General features: G+C 38.9%; 1 protein-coding gene across 2 annotated transcripts in view; it reads left to right on the top strand.

Annotated features, from left to right (window-relative positions):
• UXS1 (UDP-glucuronate decarboxylase 1) overlaps positions 1-23,953 on the top strand; it is a 57,953-nt gene extending 34,000 nt beyond the window's left edge. For both annotated transcript variants that reach the window (XM_083820818.1, XM_083820819.1), the window contains exons 9-15: positions 901-1,022; positions 11,282-11,401; positions 16,142-16,185; positions 17,429-17,489; positions 18,906-18,963; positions 21,001-21,104; positions 23,133-23,953. In XM_083820818.1, the coding sequence (XP_083676944.1) occupies positions 901-1,022; positions 11,282-11,401; positions 16,142-16,185; positions 17,429-17,489; positions 18,906-18,963; positions 21,001-21,104; positions 23,133-23,264 (641 nt within the window). In that variant the 3' untranslated portion in view covers positions 23,265-23,953. The remainder of the gene's footprint in view (positions 1-900; positions 1,023-11,281; positions 11,402-16,141; positions 16,186-17,428; positions 17,490-18,905; positions 18,964-21,000; positions 21,105-23,132) is intronic.
• The last annotated feature ends 1,020 nt before the right edge of the window (positions 23,954-24,973 follow it).

Below are 24,973 nucleotides of genomic sequence, written 5' to 3'. Positions count from 1 at the left end.
TCAAGAAGAATCAAAGCACACACCCAAGCAAGAGATCAGAACTGAAGAGAATCAGAACTGACCATCATTGTTTGAGTTTTCTTTTTGACAAAATGGCCTCCAGCACTTGAAAGTTCAATAGTAATGCATGCAAACTTCAAACCCAGTAAAAAGGGTAAGTCAGTATAGATAGCAAAGTGGGGAAATGGAACAAAGTGAGTGTATTGTTTCAAATATATAGAGCCTACAGGCAGACACACGCTGGGAGCCTCCCAGGGCACTCTTGTTTGGTTGTTTGTTTTTTTGTAATTGACTCCTACACTGGATCTAATTAGAGGATTGTCTAGCCTGATTGTGGCCAGTGATGACTAGTAAAAAAGTGCTTAGGATAAATCAGAAGAAACATAGCATGTACACTGTGATATATTACCCTACTCTTTCTTTAGGAAATGCAATATTTCTCCGTCTTGCCATTTTTTTTTTTCCTGTGTTTTCTCTTATTTTATAAAACTTGAAGTCGCTTTGCTTTATTTATTTGCAAATACAGTAAAAAATTCTCTCTGTATAACCTATGATGTTTTCATGGAATTCTTTAGGGTCTTATTTGTGCCTCTGAGGTGGGTAATCTTTGCACAGAAGAGTTAAATTTAACCCTCTGTTCTCATTCTTCTATCAGAAAGCACAGGGCTGTTGTTTGCTTATGCTTGGTTACCTTACTAGAGTCTTGCATGTTCTATAATTGTCATTTTTCATGGTTCTAGTGAATATGCTTTTAATGAGTTATGTTGAAACTTAATATTTTTTAATGTATAGTTCAGAGAGAATCTGTTACTATCTAACATCAGTGATCCACCAGAAGATTCATTATATATAATCACCTTTCTGATAGAAGATCATTTAAGGTTTTTTTTTCCTCCATAGATCCTGAAGTTCACCCTCAAAATGAGGATTACTGGGGCCATGTGAATCCAATAGGTCCAAGAGCCTGCTACGATGAAGGAAAGCGCGTTGCAGAGACCATGTGCTATGCATACATGAAGCAGGTATTAAATTTGTATCACATTTTGTGGATTTTCTATAATAATGAAGACCACATGTATGGCAAAACTGCAGTATATATATTTAGGGGTAGGAGAGCAAAAGAAAATGTCTTGAGTAGGAATGTTCATCCTGTGGCTACAAAATCTGTTTTTTCTTTAATGCCGAAGTTTTATTGTTCCCATATTCTGTTATTTCAGATGAACAGTGTTCTTCAAGAAAATGTGCTTTAGTCTTCTTGATAGACTTATTATGTCTCTCAGTATAATAGTTTTTAGACAGATTAAACTAAGATGACCTTACTAATTTGGGAGCCAGATAAGAGTTGCTCTAAGTTGGTCTTGTGCTGAAATGCTTTGCTGAATAGGGCAGTTACTGATAAACGTGGGACGTTTAGTGAGCATAATTGAAATCAGAATATATGTGTAAAAATTAGGAAGTTCTTTAATGGGTACACATATAAGAGCAATATATTCTAAATTGCTTTATAAATGCCTTAAAAATAGATAGGTATTAATATAGCCCTTAATGAAAGGTATGAATACTCAGTTATGTAAGACATTTTTTCAGCCAAATACAGTAACACGAGGATTAAAATGAAGTTTAAAATATATTTTTGAAATGACACATGGCAATTTCCCTAGGTTTCATAATCAACAAGTAGAAACTCCTAACTAACTAACTAACCCAGCATTGATTCTTTACATGCGTGTGAATCTTATTTAATTGCTATTCTACTGCTCTCTGGGAGACTATTCAATTAGAAAATGTGGCACATTAAAGAAAACCGTACCCCTGTTTCATGGTGTTTGCAGCTTTAATATACAAAGGTAAAAATGAATCAAACATAGTATATTCTTTAGAATTCTAAGCCTTTAATTAAGAAAATTCTAAGTGCTGTTTAAAAAAAAAAAAAACACACCTTGAAGACAGAATTAAACTTAAAAGCGAAGAATTTAAGAGTGGTATTTTAGTACAGAGGATGTAGCAATTTTCACTTAACTCTTCAGCCAGACAAAAGGAAATTCTGAAGGTTCATGTCTACTTTGTTCTCTTTTAAATCATTAAACATTTTAAAATATAAAATCAAAGTACAATGTGGTTGTACTGCTTGTGTTCAGAATGATGTCTTCTATATTTCACTGTAGAAAAACGTTCCTCATGGGCTTGGAAATGATGGATATAACAGTTTTTAACGAGAAATTCTTGTTCGGTAGGGTACTGAATTTTCTGCGAGTTTGTGGTACACATGTTCTTTTAGAAGGGCAAGACTGTAGGTCATTTATAAAACCAGGGGCCTTGCATCTTAAAGCCACAGGATTAGTAATGATACTATCCCAAAAGTTCTATTCAGGATTTACAAAGAGTTATAAGGGTTTGTAAAGTGGAACTGCGGTGCACACATACATGAATTGAAAACTCATGACATAAGTTCTCTATCCTGTGGGTAGCTCTGAGAGAGATACCATGTACTTTATTATAGATTAGGAGTCTGCCCGAACTTGTCACACCTGCTGAATATTCTGAAATATTTTTGAGTTTTTTCTTTTTTTTTTAGATGATACACTGTTACCAGTAGTGGAAATATTATCCTTTGCTAGTGGAAAAGTCTGACTTCTACTATGAAAATGAGTATTCTGCTTTTTTGGGGGAGGGGTGTCAGGTAGGTGTGTCCTAGCACAAAACAATCATATATACAGGATTACAGGATAAAATATGGATGGGGGAGAGGCCAGGGGGAAGCTTAAGCACATAATATTGCAGTGCAAATTTTGTGCTTTGTTCAGTTGTTGTCATTCAGTGTGCATGTAACTTTTTATAAAAATACGATTAGAATTATGGATCTGCCTAGAAGTTCAAAATTCATGAATGCTCCAACTCTGTGACTTAAATACTAGTCAGAATCTGACATTATCTGTATGGTAGTAATCTGGTACATTTGCTTAAACGTGTAAATACAAATTCGTACCACTTAAAATGCTTAGCATATTAAGGGTGTTTTGTGAACTAGATTTAATATCTCTTATACTATTCATATGGTAGGAAATTCTCCAGATCTGAAGCTATACTTCAGCTCACCGTGGAGTTGTGCGGGAAAATTTTAATCATCTGCCATTTGTTTCATCCTTTTTTTTTTTTTTTTGCATATTGACTGCAACTTTACAAGCTTCAGTGGCAGCAAGTGGACTTAGCTTACAAGATATGATGATAGTTTTCAAATTGCCTTAGAATAACTTAGAATTCCAATTAAGAATTCCGTCAAATGTCCTCCTCAGAGTATAGAGTGAACTGAGTCATGGTAACCAAATGTTAAGTATTACCTTATTTAAGTGGACAAGGGTTATGGTCTACTTTATAGAATACTCTAATCAGGACTGTGAAGGTTCAAGAAGAAAAAGGCAAACTAGAGGTAAAGTTTGTTTTAGTAATGTGAGAGGATAACGCACACAAACTGATGTTGAAATCAGTTAATTATGGAAGTGCATTGCAATTGCAACCCTAGGGTGATTTCCTGTTGTATATAGAGTTGCACTTTTTTCTCTAATCTTTAATTCACAAAATGAGTTGGTTTTAGTAATCATAAAAAGCCTTGATGTGAAATGCAGGGGTAATGCAAACTGTTGATTGAATTGCAACTGAAAAGGCAATCAATAGTGAATAACCATGTAGTTATTGAGTAATTAGATAGAAAACACGTAGCTATGTTGGAATAAAGCAGTTCTCTTTTAAATGTCTTCTGGGAGTTTATCCTACATTCCCTAATTATTGCTAGCTATTTTCTTTCCTTGATACTCATTATAGATTTTTTTTAAGCATTCAGCATTTTTTTTATGTTGCCATATGAAGTTTGCTAGCAGTTTGCGTAAGAAAAAATGCAGAATTGATGATTTTGTGGAAGAATGGAGTTGGATTTACAGGAACTTGTGGCTCTGTCAGCATGAGGGCAGAAGAGAACCATAGAGCCATAGAATCATTAAGGTTGGAAAAGACCTTCAAGATCATCTGGTCCAACCATCACCCCACTACCAATGTCACCCCCTAAACAGTGTCCCTAAGCATCATGTCCAACCTTTCCTTGAACACAGAAGGGATGCCACCTCTCGCCCAAGGGCTGAGGGGAAGGGAAAGAAGCACTCACACAACCGCTGAAAATTGTCAAGAGTTCTTTATTGCCGGGACACCTTGCAGGTAAGCCTGCAGGATGTCCGTGGCGTTTGGTGGCTCCAAGCTAATGCTTGGGATGGAGCCTGAGCGACGAGTAGGGAGCTCGCCAGGCACTGCTGCGACGCTGTTTGTGCGCTCGGATGGCAGGTAGCAAAGATGTGCCGGGGTAGTTCCAGGTCTGCTCTGGCCGAGGTGGATCCACTTCCATTGCCTCCTCCACATCTCCTGGTGGATCCACCTCCATGGGCTCCATGGTGTTTGGCAGAAGGACAAGCCAGTCCTTGCCCGGGACTGCCCACACGGGATGCCTTCCATTCGGAATGTTTTCAGGCCAGGGTACCGAACCAGGGCGTCATCCAGTTCCACACTGAGGTCCCATGCCACTGTTTGGTTGATTTCCGTCTATGGGTTCGATGTTGCCGTCTCTTTTACGGCCATGGCTGGGTCCCGCACTGTGCTCTGGACGATAGGCACACCACTGCTCCCCACAGCTCTCTGCCTGCCGCTCCTGTCTTTGCCCCACGCCACCGTGGTACCTTTGGGAAGGCGCAGGCCCCCTGTCGCTGTGTGGCAGAGGGGGCGGCCTGTTCCCCTTGTCGCTGCGGTGCCACTGGTACTGTCTGTAAGTGTCTGTGGGCTGGGCGCCAGAGGTCCCTCGAGAGGTCCCTCGAGCACTGCTGTCTGTTGTGCTGCAGGCACTTTCCCTCTGCCCACGACACTTCTTCTCGCTAGGTGCACTCCTTCTCGGTGCTTCGTTGGACTGTATAGCTGTCCTCTCACACCGAGGAGGCCTGCCGCTCGCCTTGCTGCTTCGGCTCTTCGTCCTGCCACACAAGTTGGCTGTCAGAGTGCCTAGAAGCTCAGCAAATGGTGGGCCATCTGCAGGGGTCCTGTTTTATAGGGCCCGGAGCAAAGGCAGGGCAGTGGTGGCCACTGTGACTTCAGCAAGTCTCCGTGATGGAGTGGTGCACGTGTGGCCACAGGTGGCTGTGTTGGGAGCGGCCTGGAAGATGCCCTCGTGGTAGAAGGAGGAGGGTTGTGGGTGCTGAGGGCCCCTTTTCTGGGGCTGGTTCCCCTGGGCCATTTGGCTTGCCAGAGGGAAAGGCTGCCCCTCAGCCACAGAAAGACAAATCATTGCATATCATCAGGTCAACAGTTAAAAGCCCAGAGAATAGTCCTTTAATACCAGAGATGATGGTTACTGGTGATTGTGTGCTAGGCCAAAACTAAACTGTAGTGATAAATAATATCATGGATCTCTTTACCTCTTTAGAAGCCGTGCAGAGAAGTTTCACATGCAGGAGTACTAGTGAGGCAAAGGTTGGAGCAGTAGTCTATAAGGTGATGCAGGCAATCAGCCACCTCAGGCACTGCCTGTAGGAAAGAAGACATGAAATGCTACAGCTATTCTTACTGCTGAGGGACCCCTGAAGTGCAGGTGTCATCATTACAGCTAGTGTCCTGATATTCTATACCAAGTCAATGAAATTCATAAAGAAAAAAAATCCCCAATTCCTTTCCTTTGCAAAGTTTGAGAGATCACACACTCACAGTTGTATTAATATTCTCAATAAGCGCAGCAGTTCCTTTGAAAATTTGAAGTACTGTTAGTTGGTTGCTTTTATCTTCTTTATTAACTGACTACATTTTGAAAGAAGAAACAGTGCTGCTTTCAACCATTGTAACTGAGTGATTCACAAATATGCTTTTATACTTTGGAAAAGAGAAACCACAGATAATCATAACTTTCCTATGCTCCAGTGAAGTCAAGTAGTGCAAACTAATACTTTAGAGATTAAATAATGCTAAGATTTTGTTGTTTGTTTATGTCACCATCTTACATTCCTTCTGGTCATCCATTGTTAACATCCACTGAGGAGAAGTGAGGTGAAAAAGGGGAGAAGAACCATGTCATGGCTGAAGCAGTCTCATAAAGATGCAGCCTGGCCTCTCATGGGATCATTAGTAGTAGGGAACCCCTCTGTAAGCGGACAGTTTCATTGTTAGAATATGTTTCTAAATCATATTAGTCCATCTGAGTTGTCAGAACTTTGTTACACAAACAGCATGTATACAATAGGAGATTTTTTCTGTCAGTGCAACGACACCATTTTTCCAGATTACTTGAAAATAAAGCAGGAAAAAATTGTCCGGTCTTCTTGCTCCTGTTCACACAAAATGGCTTCAATAGTGCTGTAGTATCCTTATTGTTTGTATGTGCTCTTTGCTGTTAACAATTACAAAAGAACTTTGTGCCATAGACAAGGTCAAAGCCATGGACTAAACAAATACAAAGCAGTTTCCTAAGAAAAGTCGGAATGCTTTTTGTGGTCTCTGTGCTCAAAGTTTGTGTTTTTTTTCCTTTCCTTTACCTTCCCTGCTGTGCTATAAGAAGTCCCATTTTCTGATTTCCTTCAGGTAAATGGAGAACTTAGTCCTTTGTTCCTGCTATTGTTGCACTGTTGTGCAAACTGAACTTTGAAGTCAAGAAAACTTTAAGCTTTTTATTATTATTTATTTTTATAGATCTATTCACATCAATAGGTTTAGTGAGCGTTTGAATAAGAATAGATCCGTAGAAGCATTCATCTTTTGATACAAACTGTGTTGTTTCTGATGTTTTTCTTCAATTTGGTACACCTCCTTTTTTTTTCTATAAGATGCATCTTCCTCATTCAGTCACTATTGCTCTGAAACCATGGACAAGGCATTGCCTTTTACCTGTAACTGTCCTTGTCATACTAATTCATGAACATAGCTCTGCAGAACTCTCCATGAAGCAGAAAACTAAAATTAAGTTGTTTGGAATATGTACTGTTACTTGTTTGCAGGTATTTCTGACCCTTACTGGAAGCTGTGTTAAAGCTCTCATTCACTGGATTTTATTTCACTGTTTATGTTAACTGTTTCTTTACATTCCAAAGCCATGCTGTTCAGTAAAATACTAAAGTTAAAATCCTTGTCTGAAGGGAATATGCTAAATAAACAAATGCACTTAAATGGGTACACATCCCTTCCCAGTGGCAATATCTCCCATCCAAATGTTGTTAGAACAGGCCTGTGTCTACATTGGCCATATACACTACATGCAAAAGGCATGCAAGCTGAGGCAAATGCTAAAATGTATCAGGGAAATAAAAAATAAAGATATGAAGAGACCTTGAAGTGATGCAGTAGCTTCTCTAGTCTGGGAAGTGATTTATAAGCATGGTAATATTCAGCCATACTGAAGGTGTGCCTTGGTTGTGTTCGAGTCAGACAATTGTGATTGCCCTTCCTAGCTCGTCTGGGAGCTTACCATTTATTAAATTCAGATGTCAGCATCAGGATACGTTTGCAAAACAGTTCAAAAATCTTGCTGTTACCCAGGAACAATTCTCATTTTGTTTATGCGGTAGGCAATACATATAAATATGTATATATATAAGGTAGCTTAGAAGTCAAAAAACACATCCTGGATGAACCATTGTGAACTCTCTGGTAGTTACTGTGCTGTGGTTACAGTTCAGGTCTTGGGGAAAAAAAAGTCAGAGTTATTTAATGATTTCTGAAACACATGAGAGAGAATATGAATCTCTAAGAAAGTGGCTAATAAAACAAGGGATGCAGGCAGCAATTTTAGTAATTTTAGCTGAAATATTGGTATAGACTTCTGTCAGGTCACAGTGTTATTCGTGCAACTTTCCAGGCTTCCCTGGCAGATTTTTTTTGTCAGTGAATCTCATTGTCTGATGGAGAGAAGACAATTTCAGCTTTTCTTCCCCTAGTTTTATATGCAGGGAGTTCTAATTCTTGCTTGCTGTTTAGATACATCCACAGACTTCACAAAGAAGAAAGTGTTTGACATTTTTAGTGAAAGAAGTTTGCCTGAAACTGTTATGAACTTGGCCACAGCATATGTTTCAGTAACGAAACCTCTTGGCATTTCGGTTATATTCTGTATTGATCTGTTTTCTGAGACAGTCAACACAGGGAGATAACTTTTCTTAAAAGGCTTGTAAAACTAAAATAGGTCTGTTTAAATTGTTATCATACCATTCTTGATAACTTGAAACTTTCTGGGGCAATGTTCTCCAGAACTAACTGGCAAAGACTCATGCTGAAGACTATGGAAAACTTTGTTCGTGTTTGGGGGGAACTGCATAGCTAATGCTGCTTTTTGACTGACGGCTGTAAAATATTCTGAGGTTTGGTTTGGGGTGGTTCCTTCAGTATGATCGGCTTGTACCCACCTGGTTTTATGTATTCCACCACTTTTACATTTATTCAGCGGAGGAATCTCTGTGAGCCGAAACAGTCTTTCCTGCATTTTTTTCTGTCTTCCCTTTCCTTCTTTGGAGGCATGGCCTCTGTGATTGTGTCCATGGTGGTGATAGAGTGAACTGAAGTAAGTGTCTTGATAGCCCCCAGTGCTGTGTTTGATTAGTTTGATCTCAGGCTCTTTTTAAGTTGCTCAAGGAACTTGCTCTCTGAATAATCTGCTGGAGGAAGACATAGTCTTAAGCAGTGGGGACAGAAGCCAGTTGGCCACATTTGATCTCGGTGTCAGGGGTTAGTCTCAAGCTCTCTTTTGTTGAGCAGTAAACATAGGACAAAGTAGTTTTCTCCTTTCTCTAGGCAGTAATAAAAAATTATACCTGACTTACTGCCAGAACTCCAGGGAAGTGATTGACTTTGGTGGTGGGAATACTGTGGGAGGTAGTCAGTTGTAATTAATATGATGTTGCTATTCGAAGTAACAGCACATAGGTAAGAGTACCACGAGTATTTGTAGGCAGTTAATACAAAAAGGGGTAAAAAAGTACTGAACATGCATAAAGGATCTGAAAGGAGATTCTCATGAAATGGTAAAAGAAAATTTAGGACAATTATTAAGGTATTGATGCCAAAATCTATTTGTGGAAGAGTTTCTTTTTGAGAAGACAGATCCGTTTTACAGGCACAAATGAATGTTCTGCTGCATAGAAAAGAGATTTTCAGAGCCGTATGCTGCTGAGAAAAGCTTTTTGAGACAACACTATAAATAAAAAGTTACTCATTTTAAAAGACAACATTACAGTTTTTTGTGGAAAAAAAATAAATAGAAGGGAGAGGAAATACTGGATTCACTGTGACTATGAGTAAGTGCCTATACAGCATGTGTTGTTTTCCTTTTCTAGATCCCTCACTAGCTTCCAGCCAATACTGGAAAACAAGGCTGCTTCTGTAGCTTGTGCTGTACAAGAGAGGCTTTTTGGTCAGCATTGTTTAATGAGTTATTTTTATCTTGAGTACTAGCTTCCAAGTGTCTCATTTTCAGTACTTGTTAGTAATGGCAATATCTGGAAAGCCTATGTGAAATGCAATCCCTCCCTGGAGGAGTCAGTCTCCTTTTAAGACTGAGTGCTGGGGAAAGCAGAAGAACAAGAAACTCCATCAGAGTATATTTTCAGATACAGTGAAGGCAATGGCTCTGTAACATGCTGCTGGAGGTGTATTTTTTGACATATTTTTTCAATTGCAAGTGAAGAACATGTTCCCAGTGGATGCATTTTGCATGGAAAGGGGCTCTGCTCTTCCCAGGGTATCTCAGCAGGGTGAAGTGGGTGTTGTGAGGCTACTTTTTGGCTCTGTTGTGGATGCAAGCTTGATGTGTAACAAGACGCAAGACTGTAGCTTTTCATATGGCACAAGTTATCTGCTTGGTTAGTGTTAGATTACAATATGCCTGCAAATATAAATAGCATTTGCTCATGAAACCTTACTTGCAGGTAAGCAGAGCTTGATGTTGCTTGGCGTTCTCCATACCAGGGATGCTGGGCTTTACCTTTACTACTCGGTGTTTCCCATTTGTCAACACCAAGTAATATCTAAAGCATTAAATGTGTCTTTGCCTCTCTGACTCTCCCATTTATAAAATGTTAATGCTACTGCTTTCACAAAAATTGTATTAATTTGTTTATGAATCACTTGGAGCTCCAGAAGATAATACAAAATGTTGCGTGTATCATCTGAAGGAATAACTGAGTGTCTGTAGCTCCAGAAGCTTGTGCCTTTGAGTGCAACTGGTTCAGTTGAATCAGCAGCAGAAAGTTTGCTTAGTCAAAAAGTGTTTCTGGTGATTGATGCAAGGATGGATTTTTCTGGGAGGAGGAAGGACCAGGGAGTATGAAGAGGATGCATAAAACTGGGCTGAAGTTAAAAGCTTCCTCCCTGCCTTGTATCTATCATGGTAGCATCTCCTTACAGCATACCGTGCTGCTGTGAACTCATCCATAGCCAAAATGCATGCTTTAGCTCACAAAGGCCAAGCGTCCTTCTTGTGGGCTTAATCATGAACTGTGTCTTGTCCAAGTGAGTAAGTGTCAATAAACAGAAAACACTTGGAGAGAGATTACTTCTCACCTGCAGTCTCCCATTGTTAAAACGCTTTGTCCAGAGGGTTTCCAGTTTCACGTTTATTGCATTTTGCTTTGAAGTTTTGCAAAATATCCTCCAGAAAGGTGTTCTGGGAATGACAGAAATGTGTTTTGGAGAAAAAAAAAAAAACACTAAGGTACTGAAGAGACCTGGATTATAACGCATGAATTTACACAGCTTAATAAGTAGCAGGGAGTTAAGCAACATTATGGTTGTGGTTACAAAGCCACTTTATAGCATTGGTAAGGACACTTAACCTGAAGCACACAATTTTACTAATCTTTGGAAATGTTACCCTGGTATTATAATCCGATGATTGTGAGATTTCACTTTCCTGAAGAAGAAAAAAATCTACATAAGCCCCAGGTGGAATCAATTGTTGTTGGACGGGTGCTAATGAAAATCGTAAAGTTCTTGTTAGAAGAAAATGCCTGTGCTGAAATCATCAGCTGTTCTAACACTGATTTAGAATTTGCATTACAAATACTGAGAACTAGCATAAATTGTCTTGCTATATGCACTGCAGTTTCCAGTAGCGTTGATGAGATGTTAGAAGTGTTTCATTGTGAGAAAACAATGTGTCTTAAAACTGTAGGAAGGATTCTAAGAAAGCTTTTGGATAGGGGAAAGTGAATTTGCACTTTTAGGAAGAAAGAGACTCTTACTAAGGTAGTAATATTTCTTTTTTCTCTGCCCACAGGAAGGAGTTGAAGTGAGGGTTGCCAGAATATTCAATACCTTTGGTCCTCGAATGCATATGAATGATGGTAGAGTTGTCAGTAATTTTATCCTACAGGCTCTCCAGGGAGAACCACTAACAGTAAGTAATGACCTGTCAGTGATGTCAAGAGTCGTATGTCTGTGTATCGTAAGCTTGTGTGCTGTGAGGGAGTCTGGATTTTAGAAAACATGGAGGTTACCCCACCCCCAAAGATACAATTTTTCAATATATCAAGCTCAAGCATATATAGTTATACGTCTGAGGGTGTGCTCTGTATTGATATTGCTTTCCCAGAAAGAAACAAGGCTACCAGCTGCGATCTGAGAAAGTATTTCCTGAAAGTATATCCTGAACTTGAATCTCTTGTCTGTCACAACTCTTCCATGTGGTCAGGTTTAAAGAATCACAGTTTTGTACTTCTTCCTGTTGAAGAACTGTATCTGAACTATTTCTGGAAGTTACGAATCAAAATGTCTTTTTGGAAGCTTGGCTATCAGCCTAAATTTTCTAGGAGTAACATAACATTAAACACCTTCAAGCTACATCATCAAGAAAGCAGGCCAGAACTGGGTTTTGTTACCATTGACAACTGGTGTGGTATAGATGGCCCGCATCTATAGAGCTAAATTTTCCTGCCTTCAAAACAAGTTGCTACATCCAGACTGTTTGCTGGGAATGGTTCTTGGCTCTTGATAATACTTAAACGATGTCACAGCATTGTTTGGGAGAGCAAGAGCATGGGCCAGAATTCTGCCAAAGATGCTGCTGGTAGTTTAGCAATACGGACAGTGCCTGACCTATGTCAGGACATGGTTCAGTGGTAGACTTATCAGTGCTAGGTTAACAGTTGGACTTGATGATTTTAGAGGACTTTTCCCACCTAAATGATTCTATGTCCTAATCCTGTTTAGTTTATTGTTATAAAGTATTAAGTATGTATAAAATAAATGTGAGGAGAGATCCTGAAATAGGGAGAAGTAATTTGGAATCTGAGATGGGCTGTGAACTCAGGGAAACATTTGCAGTGTGTGAGACACACAACAGAATTTCATACTCATTTCTTAATGCTGCCTAGATTAGAAGAGTGAAGTGCCAGGACACCACTCAAAGGCTTCTGGACTCTTGTTCTGATTAATCACTAAAAAGTACCTGCTAACTGTTAAATAGCTGATAAATAACTAAAAAGTTGCCCCTCCGCAGGACAACTGTCTTAAGACAGAGATAGCATTCTTTCAGTTGGAGTCTATAAAATCCACAGTTCAACCAGGACTTCCTCTAGGAAGTTGAAGACGATCAAGGAGGGAAAAGATGAAAATTCTGTGGCAACTCCCGCTACTTTGATTCTTGTAGAGCAAAACCTGAAACCATCATATGAGCCAGCACTGAGACTGCAGTTGCCAGGGCTCAGTCTGGGGTAGGTGACAAACCTGTGAGCCAGCGTGCCTAGTCTGTACTGACAGGAGTCTTTTCAGCACTGAATAGGCTAATTGCACAACAACGTGTTTAGTACGGGTGTTGGGGAAATGAGTCTGCCACATGAATTTGTGCCCTACCTGTTTAGAAATAAGCATTTGCCAACATAATTTCTGCAGTTTACGTGCTGGGACTGTGATCTTAAGCAATCAGAGGAGGAGGAGACGTTATTTGCTAATAGTCATCAAAAATAAGTAGTCAACTCTTATTTATTTTTTTTGTTTGGCTGGAATTTTACATTTTGTACTACTGAAAGCTCATCTCAAGAGACCAGCCCCATGGGTTCTTTTTGTGGCAAAACTGCACTAAAATATGATCTGAAATGTTTGAGTGTCGTACATCAACAATAAATTCTGATCCCCCCCCCCCCCACACACACACCTCAGATCGTGGCAAGAATGAAGTGAATTATGATATAGTGAGACTCCATTTCCTGTCTGTATATTAGCACAGCTACTGTAATTTATTTGGGAATAAATGTTTTTCCAGGCAGTAAATTTGCCTAGACTGAGGGTGTGTATTAATTAGTAAGCTTCGAGATCAGAGGATCCATTAGCAAGGCTGTCTGTCTGGAAGAAATTATAGGGATGCTTCCTTTTTGTTTTTGCTTGCAGCATTCAAAATTTCATTCCTTGTGTCTCAGAAACAACTAGTTATTGATGAAAAATGCAAAGCTTTGACAGAAATACGCACTTTTCAAACATGAATGTTGTGCCAGCCACCATGCAGCCAGGGTAATTAGTTGCCTGAAAACTGCTTTGTTCTTTCCATCTGTTTGATGGTGCCCTAGATTTGGGACTGATCTGTAATGCTTTGTGGGATAGAAGAAATGTTTGTAAAAGGCAAGTCCCTGAACCAGTCCTTTCTTGATGTGATCCTTCTGACGTTACAGTGCAGCAAGCAGTCCATCAGACTGCCCACATCTATCATAGTAACTTAAACCAAAGCAAGTGCACAGTACAAAAATCCACATGGGATTATTTTTCCTCTCAAAACATCGAAAAACTTCCTGTAGAGAGTTTCCTTACCCACTCAGGCATCTCCCAAAAGCAAGCTGCAGGCTGAGGCTGGTTCTGTTTGTTGCAAGACAGTAAGCAAATGGAAGCAGACGAGAGATGGAGCTTTGTGCTTTGAGACTTCTGATTCTTGAAGGACTTGGCTGTATCAAAATACATATGTGTAACCATATACTTATTTACCAGTACCGTATGCTTCCAGGATAGTGTCCTGGGGCATAAAGTTTGAGCTAATAAATGATATTTAGAAAGCTTATCTAGCCTATAAAAGATCAGAAGGTTCTTCCATCTGTTATGTTTGCTCCCCTAGTGCATGGATGTAGTGAGCTTTTGCTGTATTTGGCCTCTAAAACACTTTTTTATCTGAGCTGCTCAAGTTTTATTGAAAGTAGTCCTGTAATCTTTTATAACTAGAACTGGGTGAAAACACTACCTGGAAGTTTTTTGGAAATTTACTCCATTATTAAATATAGAGTAGTTATCATGTTTTAAAACATGCAATCCTTGGGATATTTCAGACCATCAGTAAGTCTAGAGTCAGTGCTGTTCTTTGGGAGGCAATTTTTTTTCTTCTGTTGTAACTGCAAAGCTGTCTAGACTTTATCAAGAAGGTAATAGAGGATAAAATAAAGGATTTTGCCTAGCATCACTGTTCCATAGGGAGTAACACTCTGCCATTAAAAATGACTGTACATGAGAAGAGGGCTAAGGGGAGAGTTGTTTAGCTAACCAGGTCAAATAAAATGAATTATCATCAAGGAGCAGTAGTTGAGACCAAAAAAATTTGTACTCTTGTATTATCACAGAATTTGGCTGACAGGAATATCTAGTATTGACCTTTTTAGAAACCACATGTGCTCAATCTCTTGGTTCAAAGTAGTTGTTCAAGTGGAGTAAATCGATCTCACAAAGTGCAAACAGTCTTTTTAACTACCTGCCTTTAAGAAATTACAGCCTATGCAGACATGACCATCATTGCATTTTATTGTTGTAAAGGAAGGATTTATTAAGAGAAACTAAAAGGGGAAAACTGCATTGTATTTTCCAGCCACTACCTGCATGTAGGAGAGGTAGCCACGTTGGGTGACTTTGCACAAATCATTCACAAATGACTTAGTTGTATAAAACGTATTCCATGAGCCAAAACAAGGCAAACAGGAAGCTTTATATGTACATAAAATGCAATTCCTGTTTGCTTTGAGAGGCCACCAAGCTGTTGATGTGTTCTCTTACTATATTTCTCTCAGTGGATTATTAGGTAAATGCTTAAACATCCAAATCCTCAGGATCTTACCCAGTGCCTACTGAAATGTGAATTCTTTGGACTTTGAATCTGCCACAGACAGCAGGCTTAACAAGCAACAAATGATGGCTTGTATACCAATTCTGCTGTCTTTCCTGTCGCCTAAGAAAGCAAACATGCTTTCAATTTTGTTATTCCAAAAGGCTTTTCTGTTGTAGCAGTTTGGTGGTAAGATGTATGTGTCCTCACTCAAATTTAAGTGTTTTCCCCATTTAAATATGCCTGCCCATAACTTTCAGAATTTAAGTATTTGTTTATTTATGTTTAGTACTGCACACAATTAAACTGTAAACAAAAAAAGTCTGATACTGTTATGTGCATTTTAAGTATGCTTTAACGTCTCTTCTGAACTTAAACAACTTTCTTGCTCGAAAGTGTTAACGCATAACCAGAGAACACACACACACGCACACCATGATTTTGGAGAAAAAAAAAATCCGTACAGATGATTCTGGGAGTCATATTCAACTAGAAATTATTCTACCTCCCATTTCCTCAGGTAGTAATATTTAGAGAGCTGCATGATTTTTTTGGTGGTGTACTGATTCCTTGAAACACTTATTGCTATTTTTTTCTTTACTATTTTTTTTTTGAAGACCATGAATGTTTGGTGGTCTCTTTGAAGTTGGCTGTTGTTAAAGAGCAAATAAAAATTGCTTGTCGTAACCACATCTTAGTATTCTGAGGTTTGCTCTAAATATTTGGTGCTCTTTTCTGGTTGAGTGCATGCTACAGCCTTTTTCAACGTTCCAGGAGAGGACAAAGCATCGCTCTGTCCTAAACTGCTAAGAATGTTGCCTACATGCAGAAGTCTGGATTAATGAGATGCATAAGGGTATATTTACCGGAGACACTTCCAGGAACAAAAAGACCTTCAAAGAATTGATCCTTTGCCAAAAGACTTTGCAAACACATCTTTTTCCATTTCTGTAACACAAAGCTTGTGTCTCAGGTGCTTTTCCTTTGGACTTCTTACTGGGAAAAGATAATTGCGCTAGGGAGGACTTTTACACTTCTGTAACTTCTCTAATTTTCATCTGGTTTTAGGTCTATGGACCTGGAACTCAGACAAGGGCTTTCCAGTACGTCAGGTAAGCCTTGTTCATGCTGTCTGATATTTATTTGCTTCACTTGATGGTTCTTTGAGCTTGGCTACATAGTTTGTACTTCATTTTAATCAATAAAAGAAATTATTTTCATTTTTAGGCAAGCTTTACTTTTAGAATGGAGACACTGGAGTTTCCTAAAATATCAGGAAATAACACATCAGTTGGTTCAGAGCTTTGAATTAAAATAGTAATGTGCTCTTCCCTTAGAGGGACAGCAAGTACTTGGTAGGTAGGTTTTTGATGCTACTTTAAGTCTGAGCAGTTTAAGTCCTTGAGTTTTAATGCAATACTGCCACCTTGTGTTTTTCGGGGTGCTATATGTGTATTACATATTTCATTATTGTATTGCTTGTATTATTCCCTTCTGTGGGAAGGAACAGGCTGAGGAGGTATTGCTGTAGATAACATCTGCAGCATAAGCAAGGCCAGAATGTATTTGAACTAATGAAAAGTGAATCTAGGCGTTAGTCTTCTGTCTCGCTTGCTTGCTAAATTTCAGAGCCAGGCTTCTGGGTTGCTTTCATCATGCTGCACTTGGTGGAAATGTTGTTCTTCCCCTCTGCTGAAAGTAATAACAGTGTTGATAGAAGCTATGGAAACCCAGATCAGTTCAAAGCATCCACTCCTTTCGTGATTTTAAGCTGTAATGAAAGATACCTGGATTTGTGTGTCCAGGAACAAGCTGATAAATTTGCTGATAATCCAAAATAACTTTGGGTTATTTTCTGGGGGAAGGTAACACCAAAATACTCCTTTTAATAAAATTGTCTTAACATTTTCTGAAAGTGAGAAGACACTTCAAAAAACAAACTGCAAAGCAGGTAGTGGTGGTATCATGTGCCTCTGTCTAACAACTTAATCTGTTTGAAACGGGCTTCTGTTAAGTTTGGGTACTGGAGCAAAGAGAAGTTATTAATTGTTTCTGAATAATGTAGTTTTTCTTGATTTTCTTTCATGTGCTCAGAGGAATTGTAGCCATTATATCCCAGACATAATCACCCTTTAAAAATAACCTGTAATTCAGTGTATCTTACAACAGGGACTGTGGAATAAATAACTAAGGAAACATGCACCCCTTGAAATATATGCTGTAAATCTGATTTCAGCATTTCTCAGCTGACTGATCTGCTTTACTGGAGCTCGGTGGAGGCAGCTCTCTTTTTAGACAAGAACATTATTTATAGGGAAGTGGAAATTGCCTCAATCTGTTCTTCCCTTTTTATAGTGATCTTGTGAATGGGTTGGTGGCCTTGATGAACAGCAATGTCAGCAGTCCTGTCAACTTGGTGAGTATGAGAGCTCCACTCTACTGTGTTTACTGTACAGGAGCCAACATCCTCTGTTTTCCTCCCTGTTACTGATGCTGATTTCTAGAAGAAATAAACAAAGCAAAAAATCTCTTTCCATTATAAATAAACCCTGTGTTCTCTTTATAAATATGAAGAATGAGCACCTAGGTGTTGAGATGTGATAGTTTCAAGAAGATGAGAAATTTGCTATATTGTTTTTTGGTTTAGCAAGAAAATTCACGTAATTAGAATATGAAAGAAAAAAATAGAACAGGATGCCAAATACAACCAAGAAAATAATTGAACTCTAAAAGCACTGAAGCTCTTATCTCTGAACAAATGGAAATCACTTCGTACTAGCTTTGATTGGAGGAAAATGGGATAGTATTTGATTGTGTAATTTTCTAATATTGATTAAGGTTGCTTAGAAATTTTTTTAAATAGGATGTTTGCTTTGTCCCATTTGTTATCGCTTATCCTCAGCAGTGGATATAACAGTACAAAAAGGATGCATATGCCAGGTCAATTCTATGTATGTCAACTTTTGCCAAATCAAGTACTCAACTCCGCAGGGCAGTTCACTTGATTTTTCTTTTTTTCTTTTTTTTTTAATTGTGGCTGTAAGTTCATTTCTGTGTTTCTATCCAAATGTTGATATTTTTTAGCCCCATCACATGTTTTGCCTCCAGAAAACTCAGCTTTTAGATCTGTATATAGCTAAATGTTCAGCTGTAGGTCAAACAAGATGTATTAAGAAGTGTGTTAAAACAAGGAATTCTAAAGGTGGAAGGAGCTGAGCCTGATGAAGGTGAACTAATGCTAACAGGAAGCTTTCAATGTTTTATTCTGAGATGTTGAGATGTTTCTTATGTGCAGGTTGGTTGAAAAATAATGTGAGCATTAAGAGCAATATTGTATAGGAAAGCAGGTAGCCCATATACTTATTTTTATGCAAGATGCAGTAAATTCAGAAGCAATTGGTTGCAGTGAAATTGGTTGCTTTTTCCAATGTGGGTGAACTGCGAACTTGGCATTCTTCTTTAAATGAAGTCTTCATTATATTGTCTGTCCTCAGCTCAGCAAAGTTCTTGAGTCCATACTTCGAACCAATGATGTGGTTGTGTGGGCTCCTGCATTGGAGCACGTAGCATTACTGTAATTAAGAGGTGCGTTTGCCCATTCGTTACATATTGATTTTTGGGTACCTCCATTCATACATTGAATTACCAAGGCAAATGTGATGGAGGGCAGCTTTTCTAATGAATATTCAGCTTGTCAGTTAGAATAGAAATGAGGTATAATGTTGAGCTTTTTCAGTTTAACATGACCCTTTTAGAACTGTCTAATATCAGAAAGCTAACATGTCTTAAGGTGTTCACTTGCTGTTGTAATGAATATTCCTTCCATTTCCAGGGAAACCCAGAAGAGCACACTATCCTAGAGTTTGCCCAGTTAATTAAAAAACTTGTTGGTGAGTATGAGTAATTCTTCAATGAAGCTCATGAAGCACTCTTTGTTAAGATTATTATTTCTTGATTAGTGTATGTAATATATGGATAATTTAATTGGTCTTTGGATTTCTTAATAACCTTATCAAAGTCAATTGTATCCTGACCATATAATTAAATACTAACTAGATAATCCAAATCCTCTGAACTGTATGTAAAAGACTGCATGAATAGTTGAATGAATACATTCTTTCTGTGTCTGTGTGATCTATACCAGTAATTTTACATAATGTTTATGCAAGTTACTAGATAATTACCTAAAAGTGAAGAGTCTTCCTCACTGCATGCTGTGAAAACATCTTACATCCTAGCTGAAATATGGATACTTCAGCAAGGTGGTTCTTCACAATCATGCAGGCTGTTCTCCTTCAATTACCATTAAAAAGCTTCGTGCTGTGGTGACAGTCCTTCTCTACTTTTCTTTGATCTACCAGTGACTTGTGCAAGCAATGCCAGCTCCTCCCTTGTTTGTGGCTTGGAAGAAAATACTGCGGCTTTCCCTTCATACTTACTCTGATATCTGTAGCAAATCAGAACTCTCAAGAATGGAAGCAAATGGCTGTGCGCAGTCCTCTAATGTGGCTTCCTCATGAGATGAAGCATGCTGGTGCCGTTAGCCAAGGGTTTTTAATCTGTAGACTCCACCAGTGCTTCTGAGGGATCTATAAAAGGTGCCTGAAAAAGACAGGTTCAAACATGCAGTACAGAAGCTGATGCATGTGATGTTTCTAATAGAGGACTATCCCCACTGGAAAACGTTTGAGTCTACAGATCAGGGAGGGAAATTGAAAATCACAGCACCAAACCCACCTGGCAGATGAAATAATCTTTACCTTGTCTGTTCACAAACAGCTTGACTTGTTTCAGTCTGCCTGGAGAGGCAATTTAATTCTACATCCATAAAATCTCACAGTAAAATGGCACGTAAACTGTTTGCTAGATTTCATTATATAAGTTGTCCTATATGCGTCTTGTCATGAGGAAAGACAAGTACTGTGGGTATTGAACAATCAGACTGAGAAGTACGGGCAAAGAACAAGTGAAGTCTTTTCGCAAGGCAAAAGCGCTCACAGCATCACAGAACAGTTGAGGTGTGGGAGGGGACCTCTGGAGGCCGTCTGGTCCAACCCCCCAGCTCAAGCAGAGCCACCTAGAGCAGGCTGCTCAGGACCATGTCCAGGTGGTTTTGAAGTCCTCCAAGGAGTGAGACTCCACAACCTCTTGGGGAAACCTGTTCCATTCAGCAGTTACCCTCACAGTAAAAACGTGTTTCTTTATCCTCAGAAGGAACCACCTGTTTCAGTTTGTGCCTGTTGCCTCTCATCCTGTCTTGGAGCACTGCTGAGAAGGGTCTGGCCCCATCCTCTTCACACCCTCCATTCAGATACTTAACCACATTGATCAGATCCTCCCCCATACAGGACTCTACAAGTCCTTTTGATGAGCTTTGTGAGGTTTCTGTCAGCCGGTTTCTAGTGTGTTAAGAATGCTGGACAATAGCACAGTCCTGGTATTGGTGTACCAGCCACTTGGTATTGACCCCTGGGGTACACCAGTGGTTACGGGCCTCCAACTAGACTTTGTGTCACTCACCAGCACCCTCTGGATCTGGCCTCTTAGCTGTATGTCAGCAGCCTGTCTAGAAGGATCTTACAGATACAATGGCAAAAGCCTCACTGGGGTCAAAGTGGATGCTCTCCCCTTATATACGGAGGCAGTTATTTCATCAGAGAAGGTTATTCAAGTGATCGAGCATGACTTCCCTTTTGTGAATCCATGCTGAAATCTTTGTGAAATGTTTTTGTGAATCCGTGCTGTTGTAGGGCAGCTGGTTCACCCAGCTGTTGCATACAATGCAGCTGTGTCTGTGGAAGGCGTTTCAGTGGTACGATTACAAAGCAGAAAACAGCAGAGAGACCTAATGCTTCAGTAGGTAGAAAAGACATAAATGCAAAGCATAGTGAATTGCAGATGATAATGCACAGTCTCTTGTTTGATAGGCAGTGGGAGTGAAATCCAGTTTCTCTCAGAAGCACAGGATGACCCTCAGAAACGAAAACCTGACATCAGAAAAGCAAAGTTATTGCTTGGCTGGGAACCTGTGGTATGTACAGCTGTATTACTGTTTTTGTGTGTGAAAACACAAGGAGGTGTACCACGCGATAAGGATATCTTTAAGTTTTCAGAATATTTGCTTAATACAATCTCCAGGACAGTTCTTAAAAGGCTGTACAGTGCCTATAGTCTATCATAAGCTGCCCTTGCTCGTGATTAATGAACTGCTGGGTAAGATTGCATGCCCTTTGCCATGCAGAAGAGCATATTAGTACTGGCATTTTTAACAAACTTAAGTAGGAAGAAAAATATCATAGGCATTTTAACTTTTTCGCATGCATGTTCTAAAGTGGCTGCCTCCTGTAAGCCTGACATTCTCTGAAATACGTTGTACATAGTTATGAGAGCCTAATGAGTTTGCTGTTGCTGCCCTCATTCCTGTTTTCCTGTAGTAACGTGCATTATGGAAGGAAAAGATTGCTTTTAACTTCATTAGAATATTTTTAGAAAATCTGTGGAGTAAGACTCGTTTTAAGATGGTTGATGATAACATTGCAACCAAAACATTTGTTTGGGTTAGTGGGGAGAAATATGAGAACCGGATGTTCTGTTCTGTTAGAGTTCGTTTAAAGGGAACTATGTGAAACTTGGGCAAAGTAAAATATGAACCTAATCAGGGAGAGCTGACACTCTTCATTCTTTTATTTCTTTTTGTTTTAAGTTCTGGTGGACGGAACTTAAACCAGAATAAGGAACTCTTATTTTGGGCTACAGGTATCATATGTAGAGATGTTCAGAGCTTGTTCTCTGTGTAGATAAGCTTGGAACATGCTCAGGGCTAGTTGAACTTGTCTTATCATCCACAATAAAGTTTGTCCACCTCTGAAATTTGGTTATTAGCCATCTGATGTGGCCCAGATAGGGATTATTCTGCACAGCTGATACGTAAGAATTGCAAAATTCCCATTATCACTGTTACTTTCCTTCTCACCCTTTCTGGTGAAGTTAATTGTGCAAATCTATAATGAAGCAGAGTGGATGATGAGCTGTTTTGGTGGTGAGGTAAGGCCTATTCAATCCCTAGAAAGAGCATGACTTTCTTAGCCAGTTCCCTATTCTAGCTAGCATAATGGTTTGTAAGCTTTTTTGGATTTTTTGCAGACAAAAATCTTTACGGGAAACCTGTGAACCCATCTAGTAAATACAAGCCTATTACTAGAAAAAGCTCTGGACCCTTCTGAAATTATTCAGACACCTGATATTAATAGACTGTGCCTCAAAGCACAAGGAAGGTGGAAGGTGTTATGATCATAAAAGGCTTAAAGCAGTTGACTTTTATATTTCTGACCTGTTTTTGGTGCAGTCAGTACCAGCATTGACTCTGAAGTAGCAGCACAGTATTGGTACATCAAGTTTCAGGCACGTAGTTTTTGTGCTGTTTTTTTATCCTCTAGTATCGAAGATGGTATCAGCAAGCATGTCAGAGCATATGACTCCTGAGAAAAGTGGATAATATTTCTGTTGCTCTGCTCTACAAATCATAGTGCTTAAATATAGGCATAGAATATGAAAAAAATATAATTATTTTAATAGGATTTAAGGATATCAAATGAAATACTGGATGATAATTTATATCCCTTCTTTCTTTATATCGACGCAAACCACAAACCCTACCACTTTTATACCTTTCTATGGTATATACCAGTCTGTGAGATTCTGCAAAAGGTGATCCTTAATTATTAAAAACAGAAGGGGCTTAAATTTCTGTGTACTTCTCTCTTTTAATGTATAATGGTCAAATTCTGTAAATCTGTTTTAACACTAAACAGGACAAACATAACTGTCTGATATGATTTAAGTTTATTAGTTTTTTTTCACTTATAACATCAGAAAATACATCCGATGGTTGAAAGCTAACAGATGCATTAGCAGTGCAGAGATGTAACCAGTATGTGGTGCTGTTAATACTTGTATTGGCAAAGAATTAAAGGACTTTCTAGCAGTCTTGAATAGCTATATTAAAGAAGGTGCTGTTGTGAACTCAGAGTAATAATGATTCTCCCATTTTCGGGAACAGGTCCCATTGGAAGAAGGGTTGAATAAAGCAATTCATTATTTCCGTAAAGAACTTGAATATCAGGCGAACAATCAGTATATTCCCAAACCAAAACCTGCGAGGATGAAAAAAGGAAGAACAAGACATAATTGAAGACTGTTGGTTGGACAGGAAATGCCCTGCTTGACATTTGACGGATGTAATTTTTTCTTTTTTTTTTTGAAAGAGACTTTAAAACAGGTATCATGAAGAACAAACTGGAATTTCATTCTGAAGCTTGCTTTAAAGAAGTGGATGTGCCTAAAAATAACAAACAAATATTCCCCTTCCCCTGCAAATCTTGCCTTGCACTTTTTAAATCTGTCTTTTTATGTAAAATAGAGTAGAAACATCTTTTAGTATTTTCAAGTTTTATATCTTGCTGTGAGATCATTTTGTTGTGACTGTCCTTGACAGTTTTATTTACTGGTTTCTTTGTGAAGCTGAAGATAAACACAAACGGGATGGAAAATGCCAATTTATTTATAAAATGGGTACTATAAAATATGAGATGTTACTATGCATAAGAAAAAAGCTAGTGGTATTGTCAGATGAAAGACACTGACACCTAGTATAGAGGAGTTTAAGAGAATTCTGTATGAGAGCTTTATGTATTCTTTAAAAGAGATTTTTTCAAAGGTTTAGTTTTAGTTGTACACTTGAATTTGAGATATTTTCATTGATTACCATGGATAAGGATATTTTGAATCACTACTGTGTTGTGCGTACTCTGGGAATAAAGTTAATGTATTATTGGTTACAGTGGTTGAATATGCTATTTTAATAAAATATTGAAACTTCTATTTACTAGTTTGTGTTTCACTGTGGGCACATCTCTGGCATACACAATATATACACAGATGTGTAATTAATTAGGAAGTGACACTGTAAATAATTGGCTCAAGGTTAATAGCATTTTGTCTTGCATTGCTCATCTCTTAATAGCTACATAGGAGGGGATGCAGGATGTTGGAATAGACAGGAAAAAAAACATCCTGATTTATTTAATTTCAGGCAGTTGATAGTGATGCAGTAGTATAAGATTTTCCTTAAGCCATGGATGCTAACTTCACCCTCCCTAATTGAGGAAATGTTTCTATTTTAAGCATTTATTGAATTGCCAGTAAATGCTTACAACTTCAATAACTATGCCTGTCATCCTAAAGAAATAAACTATAATTAAGTTGTCCAGTTCTGCAGCGCAACATACCAAAGACTGAATACCTAGAAGGAAGAATTGGCAGAGGGCTTTTAAAAGGTATTTTGGCTTAGCGCCACTCACAATCGAAAATCCTAAATCTCATCAAGCAAAGTGGCTTGACTTTATCTCGTTAAAACTTGATGTTTCGTTAGCTTTTGAGGAACAGCTCCTTCATGTTTTTGAGGTCTGCAGACTGATGGTCAAAGTGGGAGCTACCTGCTGAGCTGACCTGGCGCCCGGACTCAGGGAGGGCTCTGGGGGCAGTGTGGTATTGAGGGCCCCGTGTCTGAGCATGCCATCCATCAAAGCTGGCCAAACCTCCTGGTGTTTGCAAGGCTTGGAGGCTCACCCAGGCTGTCTGAAAAAGCTCCAGAAACAATTTGGGGCAAAGGTATTCTTTCTCGTCATATTTACTTCGCATTCAAATTGTGCTGTTGGACGCCAAAGCATCTATGAAGAGGTGGTGCACAAGAGTTGCAGCCCTGCATCCAGCATTTAGAGCAGCCACTGAACAAGTAACAGGAGTTGTTGGGTACCAGCTGCTATTTCCAGGACTGCTTTTCATTTTATTCAATTACTTTAGTGTGAAATATGTAAACTGCACTGGAACAAACATGCTTCT

This window comes from Anser anser (assembly GCF_964211835.1).
Source record: "Anser anser genome assembly, chromosome: 1".
NCBI classification, from domain to species: domain Eukaryota; kingdom Metazoa; phylum Chordata; class Aves; order Anseriformes; family Anatidae; genus Anser; species Anser anser.
The sequence above is the reverse complement of the archived record's forward strand: the minus strand, read 5'-3'. Positions and strand labels throughout refer to the sequence as shown.